General features: G+C 42.2%; 1 protein-coding gene across 1 annotated transcript in view; it reads left to right on the top strand.

The window, feature by feature from the left end:
• Dpy (fibrillin-like protein dumpy) overlaps positions 1-18,717 on the top strand; it is a 135,823-nt gene that overhangs the window by 34,362 nt on the left and 82,744 nt on the right. Inside the window, 12 exon segments of the mRNA XM_076304764.1 lie at positions 8,245-8,300; positions 8,889-9,084; positions 10,495-10,599; positions 12,200-12,316; positions 12,759-13,006; positions 14,547-14,796; positions 16,165-16,410; positions 16,526-16,645; positions 17,124-17,257; positions 17,351-17,588; positions 17,677-17,799; positions 18,467-18,601. Coding sequence (XP_076160879.1) covers positions 8,245-8,300; positions 8,889-9,084; positions 10,495-10,599; positions 12,200-12,316; positions 12,759-13,006; positions 14,547-14,796; positions 16,165-16,410; positions 16,526-16,645; positions 17,124-17,257; positions 17,351-17,588; positions 17,677-17,799; positions 18,467-18,601 — 1,968 coding nt within the window.

Below are 18,717 nucleotides of genomic sequence, written 5' to 3'. Positions count from 1 at the left end.
TCGCGTCCCGCGGTCTCCTCGGCGAGAAAACGACCAACGTAATAATTAAGGCTCTATTTCAAGCTCGACGTCTTTCATTAAACGTCTAACTGTATCCTCTGCTCGATCGTTGAAATTTACGTGCCTCGCTATCGGGAAAGATGGGTCGCCTACGGAACCCTCGTTAAACCGCGAGGCGTCTCGAGGCACCGCCCACCATCGTGGAAATTTCTTAATTATCGATGGAAATCGAATCGTTCGCGCGCGAAACAAACGAAGAGAAAAAAGAAAAAGAAAGAAACGAGTCGCGCGAGTCGAGAATGTTTTCCAACGCGCGCCACTTCCGATTTTTCTACGAATCACGATGCGCTGGGCGTTCCCTTTCCTTTCAAAGGGGGAGTAGGATGGTAAATAGTCGAAATTTTCTAGGTGGAATTTCACGTTTAGACACTTTCACGATCGTCTACGAAAGGAGACAAACGTGGACGAGGAAATGAATTATTTGGGGGGCCCCCTGATCGTTGTTCTCCATAGAAACGTAATTAAATATATTAGATCATCGATGAAAGTTTGCTCTTGTTACGAATTAATACTCGAGGTGTTATTTTCTTTCATAGGGGTAGAGGGTGGTAAATAGTCGAAATTTTCAAGGTGGAATTTCACGTTTAGACACTTTCACGATCGTCCATGAAAGGAGAGGAACGTGGACGAGGCATGAATAATTTGGGGGGCCCCCTGATCTCCATAGAACGATTGTTCTCCATAGAAACGTAATTAAATCCATTAGATCATCGATGGAAGTTTGCTCTTGTTACGAATTAATACTCGAGGTGTCCCTTTCTTTTACAGGGGAACGAAGTGGTAAATAATCGAAATTTTCGAGGCAAAATTTAACGTCTGGACACTTTTACGATCGTCCACGAAAGGAGACAAACGTGGACGAGGAAATAAATAATTTGGGGGGCCCCCTGATCGTTGTTCTCCATAGAAACGTAATTAAATATATTAGATAATCGATGGAAGCTTGCTCTTGTTACGAATTAATACTCGAGGTGTTACTTTCTTTCATAGGGATAGAGGGTGATAAATAATTGAAATTTTCGAGGTAGAATTTAATGTTTGGACATTCTTACGATTGCCCACGAAAGGAGACAAACGTGGACGAGGAAATAAATAATTTGGGGGGCCCCCTGATCGTTGTTCTCCATGCGGGCGTAATTAAATTCATAATCCATAGGCGTAATTAAATCCATTACGATCAGCGACGGAATGTTTACTCTTGTTATAAATTAATACTGGAGGTATCCCTTTCTTTCACAGGGGAACGAAGTGGTAAATAATCGAAATTTTCAAGGCAAAATTTAACGTCTGGACACTTTCACGACCGTCCACGAAAGGAGACGAATGTGGGCGAGAAAAAGAATAATTTGAGAAGCCCCCTGATCGTTGTTATCCATAGAGACGTCTAACGTGCGATAATTTAATTAATACTCGAAGTGTCTCTTCGAAGCGAAAAATAATAAAAATTCCCCAAACGAGGTACCCTGAATCGCAAAGTGTTCACCAGCTTCCGTAAAACGAGAGAAACACGGACGAACAAAATTAAATAAAAATCATCGTTATCCTCGACGAAGGTGTCTACAGCGCAATAATTAAATCGATCGATTCAGTCATCGATAAACATAGACGGACACGTTCCTCGAGTGATGAAATCGCGATCCAATACCCGATGGATAAATATGGAGGGAAATCCGTGCAGGAAATGTAACTTTTGGGGGGTCTCTCGATCTCGAAGGTTCGCACCTCGAGGTCCCCGGACCACGAACGAGGTGAGTGCGTTACAGTTCGAAAACAAGAGAAAGGACAATCGAGCGATTCGATGGAGAAGTAGGCCATGGAAAATCACTTTGGGTGGATTTTTTCATTAACCTGTTTTATCCTCTCGGAGGATGAGTTTCGCAATATCTATGCGTGGGAGATTCGCGTGTTATTGCCACCGATCGAGAGACGCCGCGTACACGATTCGCGAGCGTTCCTCGCTGCGAGAATGGCGTGCCTGCGACCGTGTGCCGACTAATTGATAGGTTTTGTCATCGTTTCCTTCTGTCTGCCTACCGGATGATATCATTGACACGGTAACACATTTCTCGGCGATACCCTTACAGAGCGACGCGGCAAAGTTCGCAAGCACCGCGAACCGTAAATCCGAGGCGGTAATTTGCATAAAACGAACGCGTGTCGAATCGCCGCTTGGATAGGGGTGACATTGAACACGGCCGCGAACTGGTATCCCCTCGCGATTATGGTACACGGAAATTGAACGCGTGGGACCATTCCGCGCGGATAATTAAGAGCAACGGGGGACCAAGGTTTGACGACGAATATTTGGATAGAGCGAGGACGTTTATACGATCGTTGGCTACGGAGTGAATTAAACAAGGTTTTTTAACGTTCGACCAGCGTCGAACGACGAAGACGATTCGAGGATAATTAAGATACGAATCGTTTTAAATGTCACTCGGGACGAGGATCGGGATTCTTTTTATCGGTGGTTAATAGATTCGAAAATAGTTCCAAAGGTTCTTAAGGATCTTTTTATTAGTGTCAACGATCCTCGAGAATCGTCCACGGTACGGAATTCTTTCAACGGTGATGACAAATTTCCAAATCGCTAGTTCTCGAGGATCCTTTTAATAGCGTTGACGGTTCTCGAAAATCGATGGTTCTTGAAAATTGTTCGTATCGGTTGTAATGGATTCCAAACCGGGAATTATTTTTAACGGTGCTGAGGATGCTTAGAAATCGATGGTTCTTGAAAATCTTTGGTAATGGACCCTGAACTGTGATCAGTGGTCGTTGAAAATATTTTTAACGATACGTAAAAAATCGTTGGCTCTTCGAAGACTTTTCATTGGTCATAATGGACTTCGAACTGTAATCAGTGGTCGTTGAAAATATTTTTAACAATACGTAAAAAATCGATGGTTCTTGAAAATCTTTGGTAATGGACTTCGAACTGTGATAGTGGTCGTTGAAAATATTTTTAACAATACGTAAAAAATCGATGGTTCTTGAAAATCTTTGGTAATGGACTTCGAACTGTGATAATGGTCGTTGAAAATATTTTCAACAATACCTAAAAAATCGTCGACTCTTCGAAGACTTTTTTCACCGATAATAACGGATTTCAAAATGGATGGTCTTCGAAAATCTTTGCAACATTGTCCCACCGTTCTTCGAGGTCGGTGTTAAAAATATTTTCAATGATACCTAAACAATCATCAGTTTTTCGAAGATTTTTCACCGATGGTAACAGATTTCAAAATGGTTGGTCTTCGAAAATCTCTGCAACATGATCTCATCGTTCTTCGAGGTCGATAATTCTTAAAAATATTTTCAACGATACCTAAACAATCATCGACTCTTCAAAAACTTTCTTCACCGATAGTAACGGATTTCAAAATGGATGGTCTTCGAAAATATTTACAACATTGTCTCACCGTTCTTCGAGGTCGGTGTTAAAAATATTTTCAACGATACCTAAACAATCATCGACTCTTCAAAAACTTTCTTCACCAATAGTAACAGATTTCAAAATGGGTGGTCTTCGAAAATCTCTGCAACATTGTCCCACCGTTCTTCGAGGCCGGTGATTGTTAAAAAATTTGTTCCAACGGTGCTAACGGATTCCTAAAATCGGTGGCTCTGATATTTATGGTAATCACCTCGCTCGTTATTGCGTCACGGTATTCGCGAGCGGTTCGACGCTTCCGCGAGCGCGTTTCGCATGGAATTGCGGAAACGTCCACGGGTATCGTCGCATCTGGATTTCGTACGGTTAGGGTGGCCAATTTCCGTGACGAAAATTCAGTTCCCAAGGACGATCGGATCTAGGCGGTTCGCCAGCTGTCTAGCTCGGTATTCGTCGAGGAGTTAGGGGTACGAGAAGTGCACTGGTGGTCGGTGCAAGCTGTTGCGGTGGGGGCAGGAGGGCCACAGGTGCATCGCACTCGCACGCCCTCCTTTATTACGTTCCTCCGCGTCTACCGTCCTTCTCTTTCCCGTCCCTCTTGCTCGCTCCACGATTCTCCGCTCGTTAGCGACGGGCTCAACACGCCTCCGGTATCGCTTGGAACACTGACCGAAATTAAATCGTATGTATTTCTTCGAAACGAGTCGAAACATCTCACGTTTTCAGGTGAAAGTTTCCCCTTTATTTTTTCACCGACTTCCACCCTCCTAAGATATCGAACTTGTTACACCGCTGTAACGAAATGAGAAACAAACTATTGGGTCGTGGGAGTCATTTTATTTTACAAAATGGAGAGTATACAATTTAATAAAATGTTTATACACTCTAAAAAATAATCGTGTTTCACCAAAAAAGACGATATGACTTTACGAACAGTATCTGTCTAAGAATAGTTTCTGAAAATTGTTTTTAGACACGGTTGTGTACAATTTTACCAAATTTTTATCCATTATTTAATACTTTACGTATAATTTGATCACTTTAATACAGTTTGGTAAACGTAACTTCAAACTTATTATCCTACCAGTGTAACAAAATAAGAAACAACCTAGTTTCTAAGAACTATTTTCAAAGACGATTGCATACAATTTTACCAAAGGTTTATTCATTATCTAGTAATTTACATATAATTTGATCACTTTAATACAGTATGGTAAACATAACTTCAAACTTATTATCCTACCAGTGTAACAAAATAAGAAACAAACTAGTTTCTAAAAATCATTTTCAAAAGACAATTGCACACAATTTTACCAAAGGTTTATTCATTATCTAATACTGTACACATAATTTGATCACTTTAACACAGTTCAGTAAACCTAATCGTCTACCTAATCAGTCTTAACGATCAACAGTTCTAATTCCCAGTACTCGAAAGCGACGTAACCCCTCCCCCATAACTCAAAAAGCAACGTGTTTCCAACGATCGAAATCCGGTATGGAAAGATTCCCGAATACAATGTACGATAAATCTCCACGTGCGCGGTGTGGATTCCCGTAAACGCAACGGTAAGCGAGACATCGTGGATTTTATGGTCGGTGTCCAAGAACAAGGTAGAAACGTGGGCACACAAAGGCGAGCGTAGTCAACAAGGATGATTCCTCGACGATCGTCTTACGATCCGGTCTACGCGTACCAGCGGCACCGCGTCTCGTAGTCACCGCGGTTTCCTCTCCGAAGAATGTAACAAATTTTTAACAAGATCAAGGCTGAATCGCTCGAAAACTCGCAAGACGAGGAATCGAGGTATCGTCGTCGGCGCTCCTCTCGCACGAGCTTTCTCTCCTCGTCCTCGTTCGTCCTTCTTTCGCTCTTTTTCGCTAGTTTCTTCGTTCTCGTCCCCTCGGACGCGTATCGTTCCCCTACTCCTCCACGAGCTCGTTGGTCCCTCTTTCGCGTTTTCCACCGCGGATCGTCCTTGTTTTTCCTACCGCGGGATACCCCACCACGGTCTCTTCTTCCCTCGTCGTTTTTCCCTCGTCCTTCTGCGTTCCACTCGCTCGTTCGCCTAATTGTCCATCTCTTTTTCCGTTACGTTCCTTAGGGCTCTGTCCCTTTCGTTTCTTCGTTCTCGTTCGTACTCGATGCGTTACCTCTCGCTCGGTACCCTTCCAGCTGGATCCTTCCACCTTCCTTTTCCGCTCCCGTGTTACAGTCGTTAACATTTCGCCGCGCGGTTCATCGCCGGCCCTGACTTATCGCGCGACGCGACGTTCGGTCCGCTTGCATACGCCGCGATACTCTTCGAAACGTTTGCCATAAGCCGCGGCCCATGTAAGTAAAGACGTCCTCTTCCGCGAATCGCGTGCACCCTGAAAATCGTGCTTCCGGTGCGGCGCGAAATCTCGTGGCTTCTTGAACCTTACGCGAACGTTCAACGATCGAGAATCGCTCGTATTCGAAGAAAATCTTTCGGTTTCCGAACGGTACGGGAAAACGTGAAAATTTATTGGAAAATTTCTAAATTTCTTGCTGGATTTTTTACTGGATTACAATTGTTTTTACTGGATTACATTTCTTAACGGATTTCTTATTTTACTGGAAGATATTGGGTTGTTTTGAAAGATACTTCGTTTGTCAAAATGGAGAATATATAATTTAATAAAATGTTTATACGCTCTAAAAACACTCGTGTTTCATTTTTACCAAAAGAAACGAATCTTGCTGGATTCGTTACTGGATTTGTTAACGGATTTCTTATTTTACTGGAAGCTATTGGATTGTTCGGAAAGTCATTTCGTTCTCCAAAATGGAGAATGTATTATTTGATAAAATGTTTTATTAAATTACACTCTAGAAGAATCGTGTTTCATTTCCACCGAAAAAAACGAAACGATTTTCCGAACAATGCAATATATATAAATTTGGAGCAATGGAGGATGAATTTGAAAAGAAAGGAATTAGAATTTTGAATATACAATTATAACGGAATATCTCGCATTGGGTACAAGTTTCGAGCAATAAAAGACCAATTACAAAAATGTTATTTACTACAAAGGGGCTTGGAAAAATTATTCACACCTTAAGTACTGCTCAATTCGTAAGTATTGCTACTTATGAATTGAAAAAGAAAGAAATTAGAATTTTGATTGTGCAATCATGGCAGAATATCTCGCATTGGGTACAAGTTTCGAGCAATAAAAGACCAATTAGAAAAAATGTTATTTAATACAAAGGTGCTTGGAAAAATTATTCACACCTTATGTACTGCTGAATTAATAAATACCCAACATTTCACAAAATTTCACCGTACTCTTCGTCACTGCGACGTTACTTCCTCTCAGTCCCTCTTTCGAGGGTTTCTATCGTACTTGAATACCTTCTAATAATTGAATGTAAATCTAAGAAATTAACCACAGATTTTCAAGCAGAAGAAAATAAAATTTTCGTTGAAAATAAAGCAATATACTATTCCATTGGAATTTTATTCATTATCGTGCATACAAGCACACACCACCGAGTCGCGTTCGTCGTCCAATTTTAATCAAACAATCGAATGTAAGTTTAGGAAGTCGATAAAAAATTGTGAAGCATTCGTCGAAAATAAAGCAACACACTATTCCATTAGAATTTAGCCATTATCGTGCATACACGCACACCACCGAGTCGCGTTCGTCGTCCAATTTTAATTAAACAATCGAATGTAAGTTTAGGAAGTCGATCAAAAATTGTGAAGCATTCGTCGAAAATAAAGCAACACACTATTCCATTGGAATTTGAACCATTATCGTGCATAGAAGCGCACACCACGATAAAATCGCGAGTGGCGTTCGTCGTCTGATTCCAAGAGCTCGCAAGTGGCGTGACGAGCACCGCTCGTCGAATGACTCGACGTCTCGAGGATAATTTATCAACGGAAGCGACGAACAATGGTTAAAGATATTTTTCGACGCGTTCGTGGAGTCCAGGAGCGTGGAAAAATGAACGAATGGATCGAGAAACCGCGAAATTGGTCTCTTCGTACGTAATCGAACAAACGTGATTCAAAAAATCGTGGAAAAATCACGAGCGAGCAAGATGCGATACACTTGGCACCGAATGGACGATTGTTGCGCGAACCGGTAGAAAACGATCTCGTTCGTCACCGAAACCTTGCCCAGTTTCCCGCGATGTAACCCACACCAGGTTGTTCCGACCGGGAAGCGGGTTCTTGAATTTCAAAACAGCGCGTAACCAGGAAATTGGGTTTTTAGGGCCCGGTGTTAAGGTAAGTCGATACAGTTACGTAGGTCCGGGGGGACCGTACGGTAAAGGGGGTCGCCGAGGATGCCGGTGCAACGTCGGCACGTCAGTCGAACAGGTGGTCTCGTGCATCGGTTCCCTTGTTTCACGGGGGCAAAAACCGACCTGGAACGTTTCTTGCCGTCCCTGACGTTGGATTTTTCATCGATTCGTGTACCGCGATTTTCTCGGACGGTTCGCGCGTCTTCGCGGAACGCGTTGCACGTTTTTCACGGCGGAGGTCCGGTCGCGCACGATCGATTCCAAAAATCGTGTTACGTCGATTTTGTAACCGCGCGAAGGGCGAGCGCCCGAGCGTGACCGGATCGACCGACGATCGAGGACGATGTAATTGAACGAACGTAATTGAAGAAACCGTCGAAAAACCAGCGGCGTGTAAGTGTCGTAACGATAATCGAATTCCACCGTGAACTTTTTTCCCCTCTCGCGTATCGACGGCTTCATTTTTACCACGCCCGCGGCATGATCGATCGTTTCTGTTTTGTTACAGCCAAGATGAAACATCTTTGGCCGTTGGTGGTGTGGATACTTCTATCTCTGTGTCCGGTGAGTATTCGTACGTTCGAAACAAATGGATTCGAAGTAACGGAATGTAGTCTTGAAAATTATTAGGTTATTCGGAAAGTCGTTTTCCAAAATTTAGAGTGTATAATTTAGGAAAATGTTTGTATACTCTAAAAAAATCGTGTTTTATTTCCACCAAAAAAAAAACGACATGACTTTCCGAACAACCCGATAGTTTCACGTACAGACAGTTAAGTTTGTTCTCGAATAATTTTTAACAGAGTGTAAAGAGTGTATAACAAGTGCAAAGAGTAAATGCATCGGTTGCATCGTGCAACATGCATTAAGTTTTCACTCGAGAGAAAAGCTGGAAGATTTTTCAACCCGGTTACGCGTCGAAGAGTTAACGCGTTCACGGTCCATTGGCGTAGAGTGATTTTGAGTCGCGAGCACGGATAGAATATTTATTGCCGTGAAAATCGAGCAAATTTTCCGCATATTTATTCCCGTGTAATTTTTCTCGGTTGTACCGTGCACGTTCGAGCATTCGTGTTTGCAAACGCGGACTGTGAACGCGTCAGCTCGTATTCACAATGTTGTACACTCGTCATCGAATGTTTTTCCACCCAGGCCGAATCACTCAGAGGACTCGGCCGCGGATCCAGACGAGAAGTGTTCTTCCTGAACCTCGAAGACGGTTACTTCGGGTGCCAGGTGAACGAGTCGACGGACGTTCTGCAGCTCTTGGAGTTGTCCAAGCTGTGCGACGGCAACGTCGACTGTTTCCAGGGCACGGACGAGCAACGCGACAAATTGAAGTGCACAGGTGAGCTCGAGAGGATCCGGTGCACTGGGAAATGCCTCCCGCGACGAGAATGCTGGTGCATCGTCGTGAGACCGTGGACGAGAAAACGAGTATCGTTGTCCCGCTACCGTTACACAATCTGTGTCGTTGTTCCCCGGTGTCGTTGTGGCGCCACCGTGGGGCATTCTCATGCCAAAAGTGGGGGAAAAAAACATTTTAGTACCGAAATCCTACGTTTGTCTCTCAATTTCTCGTTTCGTAACGTTTCGAACACGTATTGGACACCCGATGCTGTGCAATTTCCATTCTAGCGATTCAAAATTTGGTGAAACCTTAAGTAACGTAGTTCAGGATATTGCTAACGGAAAAAAATTACTTCGAGAGTGCAATTTTCATTCGAGTGATTATAAATTTGTGAAATTTCAAATTGTTGCTAACAAAAATAATTACTTTGGCTCGAACACGTATTATTGGACATCTGATAGTGCAATTTCCATTCGAGCGATTAAAAATTTGTGAAATTTCAAGTAATGTAGTTTAGAGTATCTCTAACAAAAAAACTTACTCCGATAGTGCAATTTGAGCGATTAAAGATTTACGAAATCTAAAATTATTGCTAAAAAAAAAAGAATTACTCCGATTCGAACACGTGTTATTGAACACCTCCGATTTCCATTCGAACGATTAAAAATTTCTAAAATTTCAAGCAACGTATTTCAAAATATTATTAACAAAAAAACTTACTCCGATAGTGCAATTTGAGGGATTAAAAATTCATGAAATTTTAAATTATTGCTAAAAAGAAAGAATTACTCCGATTCGAACACGTATCGACGTACAAATTTCTAAAATTTCAAGCAACATATTTCAAAATATTATTAACAAAAAAAAAAATTATTCTCTTTCGTAGAAATGTTTCAACCACCAGATTCAAGGCACGAGTACCTTACTCTTTTGCATACATTAAAAAACTGCACCGAACGGTTTTCATCCGTGTCCAATTGTACGGAACGACAAAACGAGGGACGGGTACACGATTTCGGTGGTTGGATCTTTTTACCCGGCCGTTGTTAACCGAGCGAGGGAACGCGATGGCGTTGGAACGGGTGGCCTCGCAATTACCGAGCGTCGTCGTTGTTTCTCCAGCTTCGTCGAGTCGTTCTTCCGGCGCGATTGATCAGCGACATTGATTTTTAATCGCTTCCCATCGTTGCCCGCGTAATCGACGTGCCTCGTTCTCGATAGGCAGAGCGTTACGTAATCGCTGGGAAACGAATTACTCATCGTAATCGACAGTTTTACGCGTCCACGCTCCGTGTTCGGTGCGTCTTCTACACGATGACTCAGGAATTAATCGTACGATCGATCGTCGATACGTAACGCGAGGCATTTTCGAAATTAACGTTCCCTTTGTTTTCCATTGAAACGCAGATGACTGCACCAAGGAGGACGGGACCAGGTGTCTGAACGGCGTGTGCTTGGATTCCGTGTGTCATTGCAACGACGGTTTCGGTGGTTGCAATTGTCAAGTGCCAGGTTGGTAGTAACAATAATATATTTACTCACGAGATTCTTTCTTGTACTGTACGGTATATAACTTAGTGTATAAGTATTGAATTTTTTCAGAAAGTCATTTCGTTCTTTTTGGTGAAAATAAAACAAGATTGTCAAGTACCAGGTTGATAGTAACAATAATATATTTACTCACAAGATTCTTTCTCCTTTGTACTGTACAGTATATAACTTAGTGTGTAAGTATTGCATTTTTTCGGAAAGTCATTTCGTTCTTTTTGGTGAAAATAAAACAGGACTGTCAAGTACCAGGTTGATAGTAACAATAATATATTTACTCACGAGATTCTTTCTTCTTTGTACTGTACAGTATATAACTTAGTGTGTAAGTATTGGATTTTTTCGGAAAGTCATTTCGTTCTTTTTGGTGAAAATAAAACAAGATTGTCAAGTACCAGGTTGATAGTAACAATAATATATTTACTCACGAGATTCTTTCTTCTTTGTACTGTACAGTATATAACTTAGTGTGTAAGTATTGGATTTTTTCGGAGTCATTTCGTTCTTTTTGGTGAAAATGAAACAGGATTTTTTTAGAGCGTACAAACGTTTTATTATATTGTACATTCTCCATTTTGAAAAACGAAATAACTTACCGAACAACCCAATATGTAACTCATCAACGTAGCTCCAACCGACGAATAAACATCCACAGGAAAGAAAAGAACTCGTGGAGTGCTGAATCGAACGAACCTTGGTCGACGCAACAGGTGGAAGCCGAGAACAATTTTTCGCGTGTGATTTTCTCTATCCATCACGAATAAACAAACGATGGTATTCTCTTTATTCGCGTTTCGACGTATGCAAAAGATGATGTTCCGTGTCCTTCCGTTTCAACACGCGACTGGTATCTTCGCGCCGCATCGAGAATTCCTGGCCTTGTTCCAATCGCTCCCGTGGAGGCATATTTTTTTTCTCACCGGAGCGAAGATACAATATTAACGAATTATAATACAATAAGAATGATTCACGACAATCTTACCTAAATACAATCTCGTTAACTCGCGATTTTGTAATATTATTCTCGTAACGAACACTCGTCCGAGACACAAATTCTTCGCGTTCGAACGATCGATTATCGTTTCTCGGTTCACGTTTAACAATTACAATTACTCTTAATTACACCAAATCGGTACCATCGATTACTGTATCGTTCTCGTGGTATCGATTCGATCGCTTCACTTTCTACGAACTCTCGTCACCTCTTTTGTGCAACACCCTGTAGCGTTCGTAAATTAAGCGAGGCGCGAAGTACGAGTAAATAGGCGCGCGAGAAAAAAAAAGAAAAAAAGAAAAGAACAATCGAGGAAGGGTGCCCCGAGGTTTTTTGTACGGATAATCGGGTTCGGTAGCCGAATCGAAGGGTTTCGTGTTTCATGTCGCTCGAGTGCCTCTCGAAGGCGGTTTCGTCGTATCGTTTTCACCGACGACCACACCTGTTCGCGTAGATTCTTGACTCGCGAGCTACCGTTGCGAATATTTTACGTTCGAGCACCGTTACGTTTCGCCAGTGCGACAATAACGTTCAATCGACGAAAACCGCTTCATTTTTTTCTTTTTACAGACGAGAACGAGTGCAAGTACCGACCCTGTGATATATTCGCGCATTGCACGAACACCCTCGGTAGCTTTCAATGTTCCTGTTTCCCCGGCTACCAGGGCGACGGTTTCTATTGCGAAGGTACGTACCCGAGAACGAATCGACGAGTCGAGGAACAAGTCGAGAAATAAGTCCGGAAACCACACTTCGAGGTATTTAAGAAAACAAAGAATAGCTTCTCGCGACTCGATAGAGTGCACGAATGTTTGTACTATTCTCGATCCCAACGTTGTACACATTTTATATATATATATATATATATATATATATATATATATAGAACATAATTTTGAATTTCTACCGTTTCTTGACTCGTCCTTTTGTTATTTGACAAAGGTATTTAAAAAAAAAATAGCTTCTTGCAACTCGAAAGGGTACACGAATGTTTGTACTATTCTCGATCTCAATGTTCTATACATTTTATATATATAAGGAACATAATTTTGAATTTGTATCGTTTTTCGACTCGTCCTCTTGTTATTCGACAAGTTTTCAGTTTCTAATTGTTACTCGTTCGTTGTAGATATCAACGAATGCGATAACCCGGCGCTCGCCGCGAGATGCGTGGAGAACGCGGAGTGCTGCAACCTCCCGGCGAACTTCCTGTGCAAGTGCAAGTCCGGTTACATCGGGGACGGTGAGGTGCACTGCGATGACGTCGACGAATGCGCCATAGCGGGTGCCTGCGCCGACAACGCAGTTTGCCACAACACCCCTGGAAATTATACTTGCGCCTGCCAAGATGGCTTCACGGGAGACCCGTACGATAGCGTGAGTACGAGAATACGGCGCTCGGATGATGCGTTCAGTCGAGTTCGAGACGTTATTGGTTCAAGATGGATGAAATTTGTAACCGGATAACCGTTCACGCGTAGAGCTCGACGAATGAAAAATTCGAATTTTCATCGACCCTTTAACGCAGGATACAATTACGTCCATCTCTATGGTAATTTATGGTAATAGGGAACACGATACGTCAATTAGCAAGAGTCGAACGTATTTTAAAAGTACGTGTTAATTACAACACCTACCCGTGGAAACGTAGTCCTTTTTGTACAGTTTTGTGATCGGAGAACACGTTACGAAACATGTTCGTTTTTTTTTCCCCGCGACGAAGCCACCAATTTCTGTAAATAATTACACGATCGAAGTGACGTTAGAGTACAACGTACAACCGATTACGAACCAGACGGAACTCGTGTCCTGTATATATTTTGGGGCGGGCGAGACTCGCTAGACGACTTTGTTGCGCAATACTCGTGGATGATTAATTTCCGCGATGCGTGTTACAAAAACGATGCTATCGCACGGAATGTTCTACAACTTGTTTCACACTTCCTGAACCTAAATTATAGCGTTCTCTGCTCATTACTTACTATTTACTTGCAACAAGTAGGGGGAAGTACACGATTGATCGTAAGATTAATTGAATCATTTTTTTTCTCTTTTTCTACGCTTGCCACGTTTGTTGAGTTTCGAGTCTCGTGGGAAGTAAGTTCGAAAAAAATTCATTACGTAATTGCTGGATCAAATTCCAATATGTTTTAGAATTTAATGGCCGCTCCGCGTACTCTGTTTCTTCGGAGTATGCGGCATCCTTCGATCTTCGAAATGAGCTTATCTTATGTTCTACGTGGGAGATGCTCTTTGAAAATAATCGAGTCGTATAGGCATCTTATCTTATATTCTACTCAAGTGACTTCTTTTAAAATAATCGAGTCAAGTTTGTAGCCATCTTATCTTATATTCTACTCGAGTGGCTTCTTCTAAAATAATCGAGTCAAATTGAGTCGAGTCTACTCAAGTGACTTCTTCTAAAATAATCGAGTCACTTATCTTATATTCTACTCAAGTGACTTCTTTTAAAATAATCGAGTCACTTATCTTATATTCTACTCAAGTGACTTCTTTTAAAATAATCGAGTCATATAGCCATCTTATCTTACATTCTACTCAAGTAACGTCTTCTAAAATAATCGAGTCAAATCGAGTCGAGTCTACTCAAGTGACTTCTTCCAAAATAATCAAGTTATATAACCAACTTATCTTATATTCTACTCAAGTCACTTCTTCTAAAATAATCAAGTCAAGTTTACGTATCTATAGCCATCTCATCTTATATTCTACTCGAGTGGCTTCTTCTAAAATAATCGAGTCAAATCCAGTCGAGTCTACTCAAGTGATTTCTTTCGAAATAATCGAATTAAATTTCTAACAAAGCACGCGTACAGAGTTTTATTTCTACGAAGATCGAAGGGCGAGGCAAAGTTTCGAGCAGCGGTGTTGATCGATGAAACATTTTTATTCAAAGTGTATCGATCTGAACGAATGCGAATACGCCGGTGCTTGCGGAAGGGGTGCTTTGTGCGTGAATCTACCCGGTGCTCACAAATGCGAGTGTCCCGAAGGCTATAACGGCAATCCTGAAGAAGAATGCGTGGACGTCGACGAGTGTGCGCGCAGCCCTTGCGGTCGTTCAGCTCACTGCACAAACGTTCACGGCAGTTTCCGTTGCTCCTGCCCGGAAGGAATGAGCGGCGATCCTTGGACGGGCTGTCACGGTGAGTAACGCGTTTCCTAATTATCCGAAACATTATTAGCCCCGCGTATTTCAGGCTGGACGTAGCCGCGTACACGAATTAGCATTAAATTGCTTCTGCCATTCTCGAACTGGTAAACCGAGGGCCGTAGAAACGTACCCGCCTAACTTTTTTCCCTATCCACTCTAAAAACCACTTTGTATAACAGTGTCCACGCTTCGTTAACATTATGGTTCGCGTTAACGACGGAATCATCGTCGGGCACGCGTGCATCGCGTACGTACACTATTTAAGGTTGTCGCCTACTTAATAGCACGCGTTGACATTGTTCGATTGATGTATCACGAGTGACACGAGTGTTACATCGGTGACACATCGATGCAATGCGTGACGTTCCATTGAAAGGAGCAATTCAAAATTTCGATGATCGAATTTCAATTTGAATTGGTGGATTATTAGTGATCAATTTTATCTGTTCAGTAATATTCTAAAAATTATTTTTAGAATGTTTTCTTAGATTTTTAAAGAGTAATCTAGAAACTATTTTCAGAATATTTTCCTAGATTTCCAAAGAGCAATCTAGAAATTATTTTTAGAATGTTTTCTTAGATTTTTGAAGAGTAGTCTAGAAATTATTGTTAGAATATTTTCTTAGATTTTTGAAGAGTAGTCTAGAAATTATTTTTAGAATATATTCTCAGATTTTTAAAGAGCAATCTGAAAATTATTTTTAGAATATTTTTTAAAAGTAATCTAAAAATTATTTTTAAAATATTTTCCTAGATTTTGAAAGAGTAATCTAGAAATTATTTTCAGAATATTTCCCTAGATTTCCAAAGAGCAATCTAGAAATTATTTTCAGAATATTTTCCTAGATTTTTAAAAAGCAATCTAGAAATTATTTTTAGAATATTTTCCTAGATTTTTAAAGATTAATCTAGAAATTATTCTTAGAATATTACCTTAGATTTTTAAAAGTAATCTAAAAATAATTTGTAGAATATTTTCTCAGAGTATCAAAAAATAATCTAAAGAAGCTTCCACCGAGAAGGTCGCATCATAGACAACAATATGAGAACTGTATTTTTTTCAAAATGATTTTTACATTTTCCCTACGAAAAATATGTTCTAGAATAATTTACGGCCAGATGTGTATAATAATGCGAATATGTTGACATTGATCCATTGCCGTTCATGTGCCGTGCTGTTAAATGGGCGAAGAGTCTTCAACGTTGCCCGTTCCAGCGCGACGCCTGTACATACATATATATATATACACACACACACAATATATATATATACATAAATATATCCATAACACGAATTAACGCACCACTCCCGCGATTAATCGTGAAACCGATAGTAAAAACCACTAACCGTCACTAACAGATGTAAACGAGTGCGAGGACGGCACACCGTGCCCCGTGGGCGCCGAGTGCTTGAACACGGAGGGTAGTTTCGAGTGCAGATGCCGCACCGGATATCAGATGGATCCCAGCCACGGTTGCGTCGACGTGAACGAGTGCAGTCAGACGGACGCGTGCGCGGCGAACGCGAGATGCATCAACGTCCCGGGATCGTACAAGTGCATCTGTCCACAGGGTTTCATCGGTCAAGGGCTAACATTGTGCGAAAGTCAGTCGTCCCCTAACTCTATACGATGATTTTTTTTGCTACTAGCACCGTCCCTACGAACCCCTTGGTAATCATTAATAATACTCACCGTCCGATTAACCATGTTGATTAACAGACGTGAACGAATGCGAGAGAAACCCTTGCGGCGAGAACGCCGAGTGCAGTGACACGATCGGCGGCTTCGTGTGCAGTTGCAAGGCGGACTACACCGGCGACCCGTTTAAGGGATGCAGCGGTCAGCAAACCGAGATCATAATCTACCCTCTCTATTTTCGTTTTTATCTTCTCCGCGCTACCTTGGTTTTCCTTTATTTCACGCAGGGTGTTAGAGAGGTAGCGTTCTGTAGTCTAGAGTCAGCTTCAATCGTACAACCTGCAGATGCTTACGTGCAGGATGTCCTCCCCGAACCAGGGGACACTGTTTACTCTATTGTTTCTGTAATTAAATGGGACTGGAGGATTTATTCTTAGTCATCTCGCTGTATCGTATGGTTAACGAGAAAACACGATACAGCGACCTTGGATTTTTTCTTATCGGTGGTAATTGAATCGAGTTCATCGAACGTTATTCGAGAGATCTCGTTCGTACGAGACGCCGAGTCAGTGTCCCCTCGTTCGACGGTGTGCGGTACAACGATCGATGACGTTGCTATTTAGCGTCTCGTTTCGAGTGTCTTCGTTCAGTCACGTTTGTTTTCACAATGCCCGATCAGATATCGACGAATGCACCGCGTTGGAGAGCCCGTGCGGAAGGTACGCCATTTGCAAGAACACCGATCCTGGATACACTTGCGTCTGTCCACCGGGTTACAGCGCCAACCCCAGTCCGACCGTCGCTTGTGAACAGGTGAGAAATAATTCGAGGTTTTTGGTACAGTTTTGCAACAAGAGGTTGAAGAATCTGCATCGATGTTTAATATTTGCAATATCGATCTCGAAGACCGACGTGACCACTCTCTGCAAATCGAATTTCGACTGCGTGAACAACGCCGAGTGCATCGAGGGACAATGCTTCTGCAAGAACGGGTTCAAGGCCGCCGGGGCCGAATGCACGGACCTCGACGAGTGTCTCTCGAATCCCTGCGGACCGGCGTCGATCTGCAGCAACTCGAGAGGCAGTTACCACTGCGAGTGCGAATCCGGTTTCGTCGGTACACCGCCGCACATACCCTGCAAAGGTGAATTAACGCGACGTAATTGCGATTAACGACCGCTGATGATTATATAGACGGGGCGAGTGGCGTGACTTTTTTCTTTTCTTGGCAGCGCCCTGCGACGAGGTGACTTGCGGGGATCACGCGTTCTGCAAAGCCGATGGCCACGAGGCATACTGCATCTGCGAGGACGGCTGGACGTTCAATCCGAACGACATCGCGGCTGGATGCGTCGGTGAGGAAATTTACACCTTCGCGTACCTGGACGATCGAGATTTTTTAGATTCAAACTGTACTCGATCGAGTAGAGTACCATTCGGAGCTAAAAAGAAGACTAGGGGGGAAAAACACAGAGGTTCTGTTCGTAGGGACGGTGGTAAAATTAGAGGTCTACTGGTGGGGTATACTGGTAAAGTTAGAGGAACTGTTGGGGTATTGGTAAAGTCAAAGATTTCCTATTATATACCTTCTAATCAAGTCAAAGGTTTCCTATTAGGTACCTTCTAATGTTGGGGTACTGGTAAAGTCAAAGGTTTCCTACTAGATACCTTCTAATAGGTCTTGGTAGAGTTAAAGGTCTACTGTTGGGGTACTGGTAAAGTCAAAGGTTTCCTACTAGATACCTTCTAATGTTGGGGTACTGGTAAAGTCAAAGGACCTATTAGAAGGTACCTAATAGGAAACCTTTGACTTTACCAGTACCCCAACAGTAGACCTCTAACAATACTAAGAGATGTGACAGCTTTGACCAGTAATACTACTAAAATTATGCGTGGATGGAAAAAGAACTTAGCTATTGCGATCGACCGAACTCGTGTTCCTCAACCTCGTCTTCCTTCCAGCTCAGAACAGCAAAGCGTAATAAAGTGTACCGTGATGCTAATTTCCAACTCTGTAATTAGATATAAACGAGTGCGACGCGATAAACGGTCCCTCGGGTCGTTGCGGCAAGAACGCAGTCTGCACGAACACCCTGGGCAGCTTCAGTTGTCAGTGCAAGCCTGGATACTCTGGAAACGCTTTCAAGCAATGCATGGGTAAAATATTTGTACATTTAATGTTCAGATGGCTGTACACTGGCATCCTTTGAAACGTTGAAAAGAAACGTTCCTCGTGAAAAGGACGGCAGTGGCTAGCCAATGAGTTCAGTTTC

Source organism: Ptiloglossa arizonensis, chromosome 2 (assembly GCF_051014685.1).
Source record: "Ptiloglossa arizonensis isolate GNS036 chromosome 2, iyPtiAriz1_principal, whole genome shotgun sequence".
In the NCBI taxonomy this organism is placed as follows: domain Eukaryota; kingdom Metazoa; phylum Arthropoda; class Insecta; order Hymenoptera; family Colletidae; genus Ptiloglossa; species Ptiloglossa arizonensis.
The sequence above is the reverse complement of the archived record's forward strand: the minus strand, read 5'-3'. Positions and strand labels throughout refer to the sequence as shown.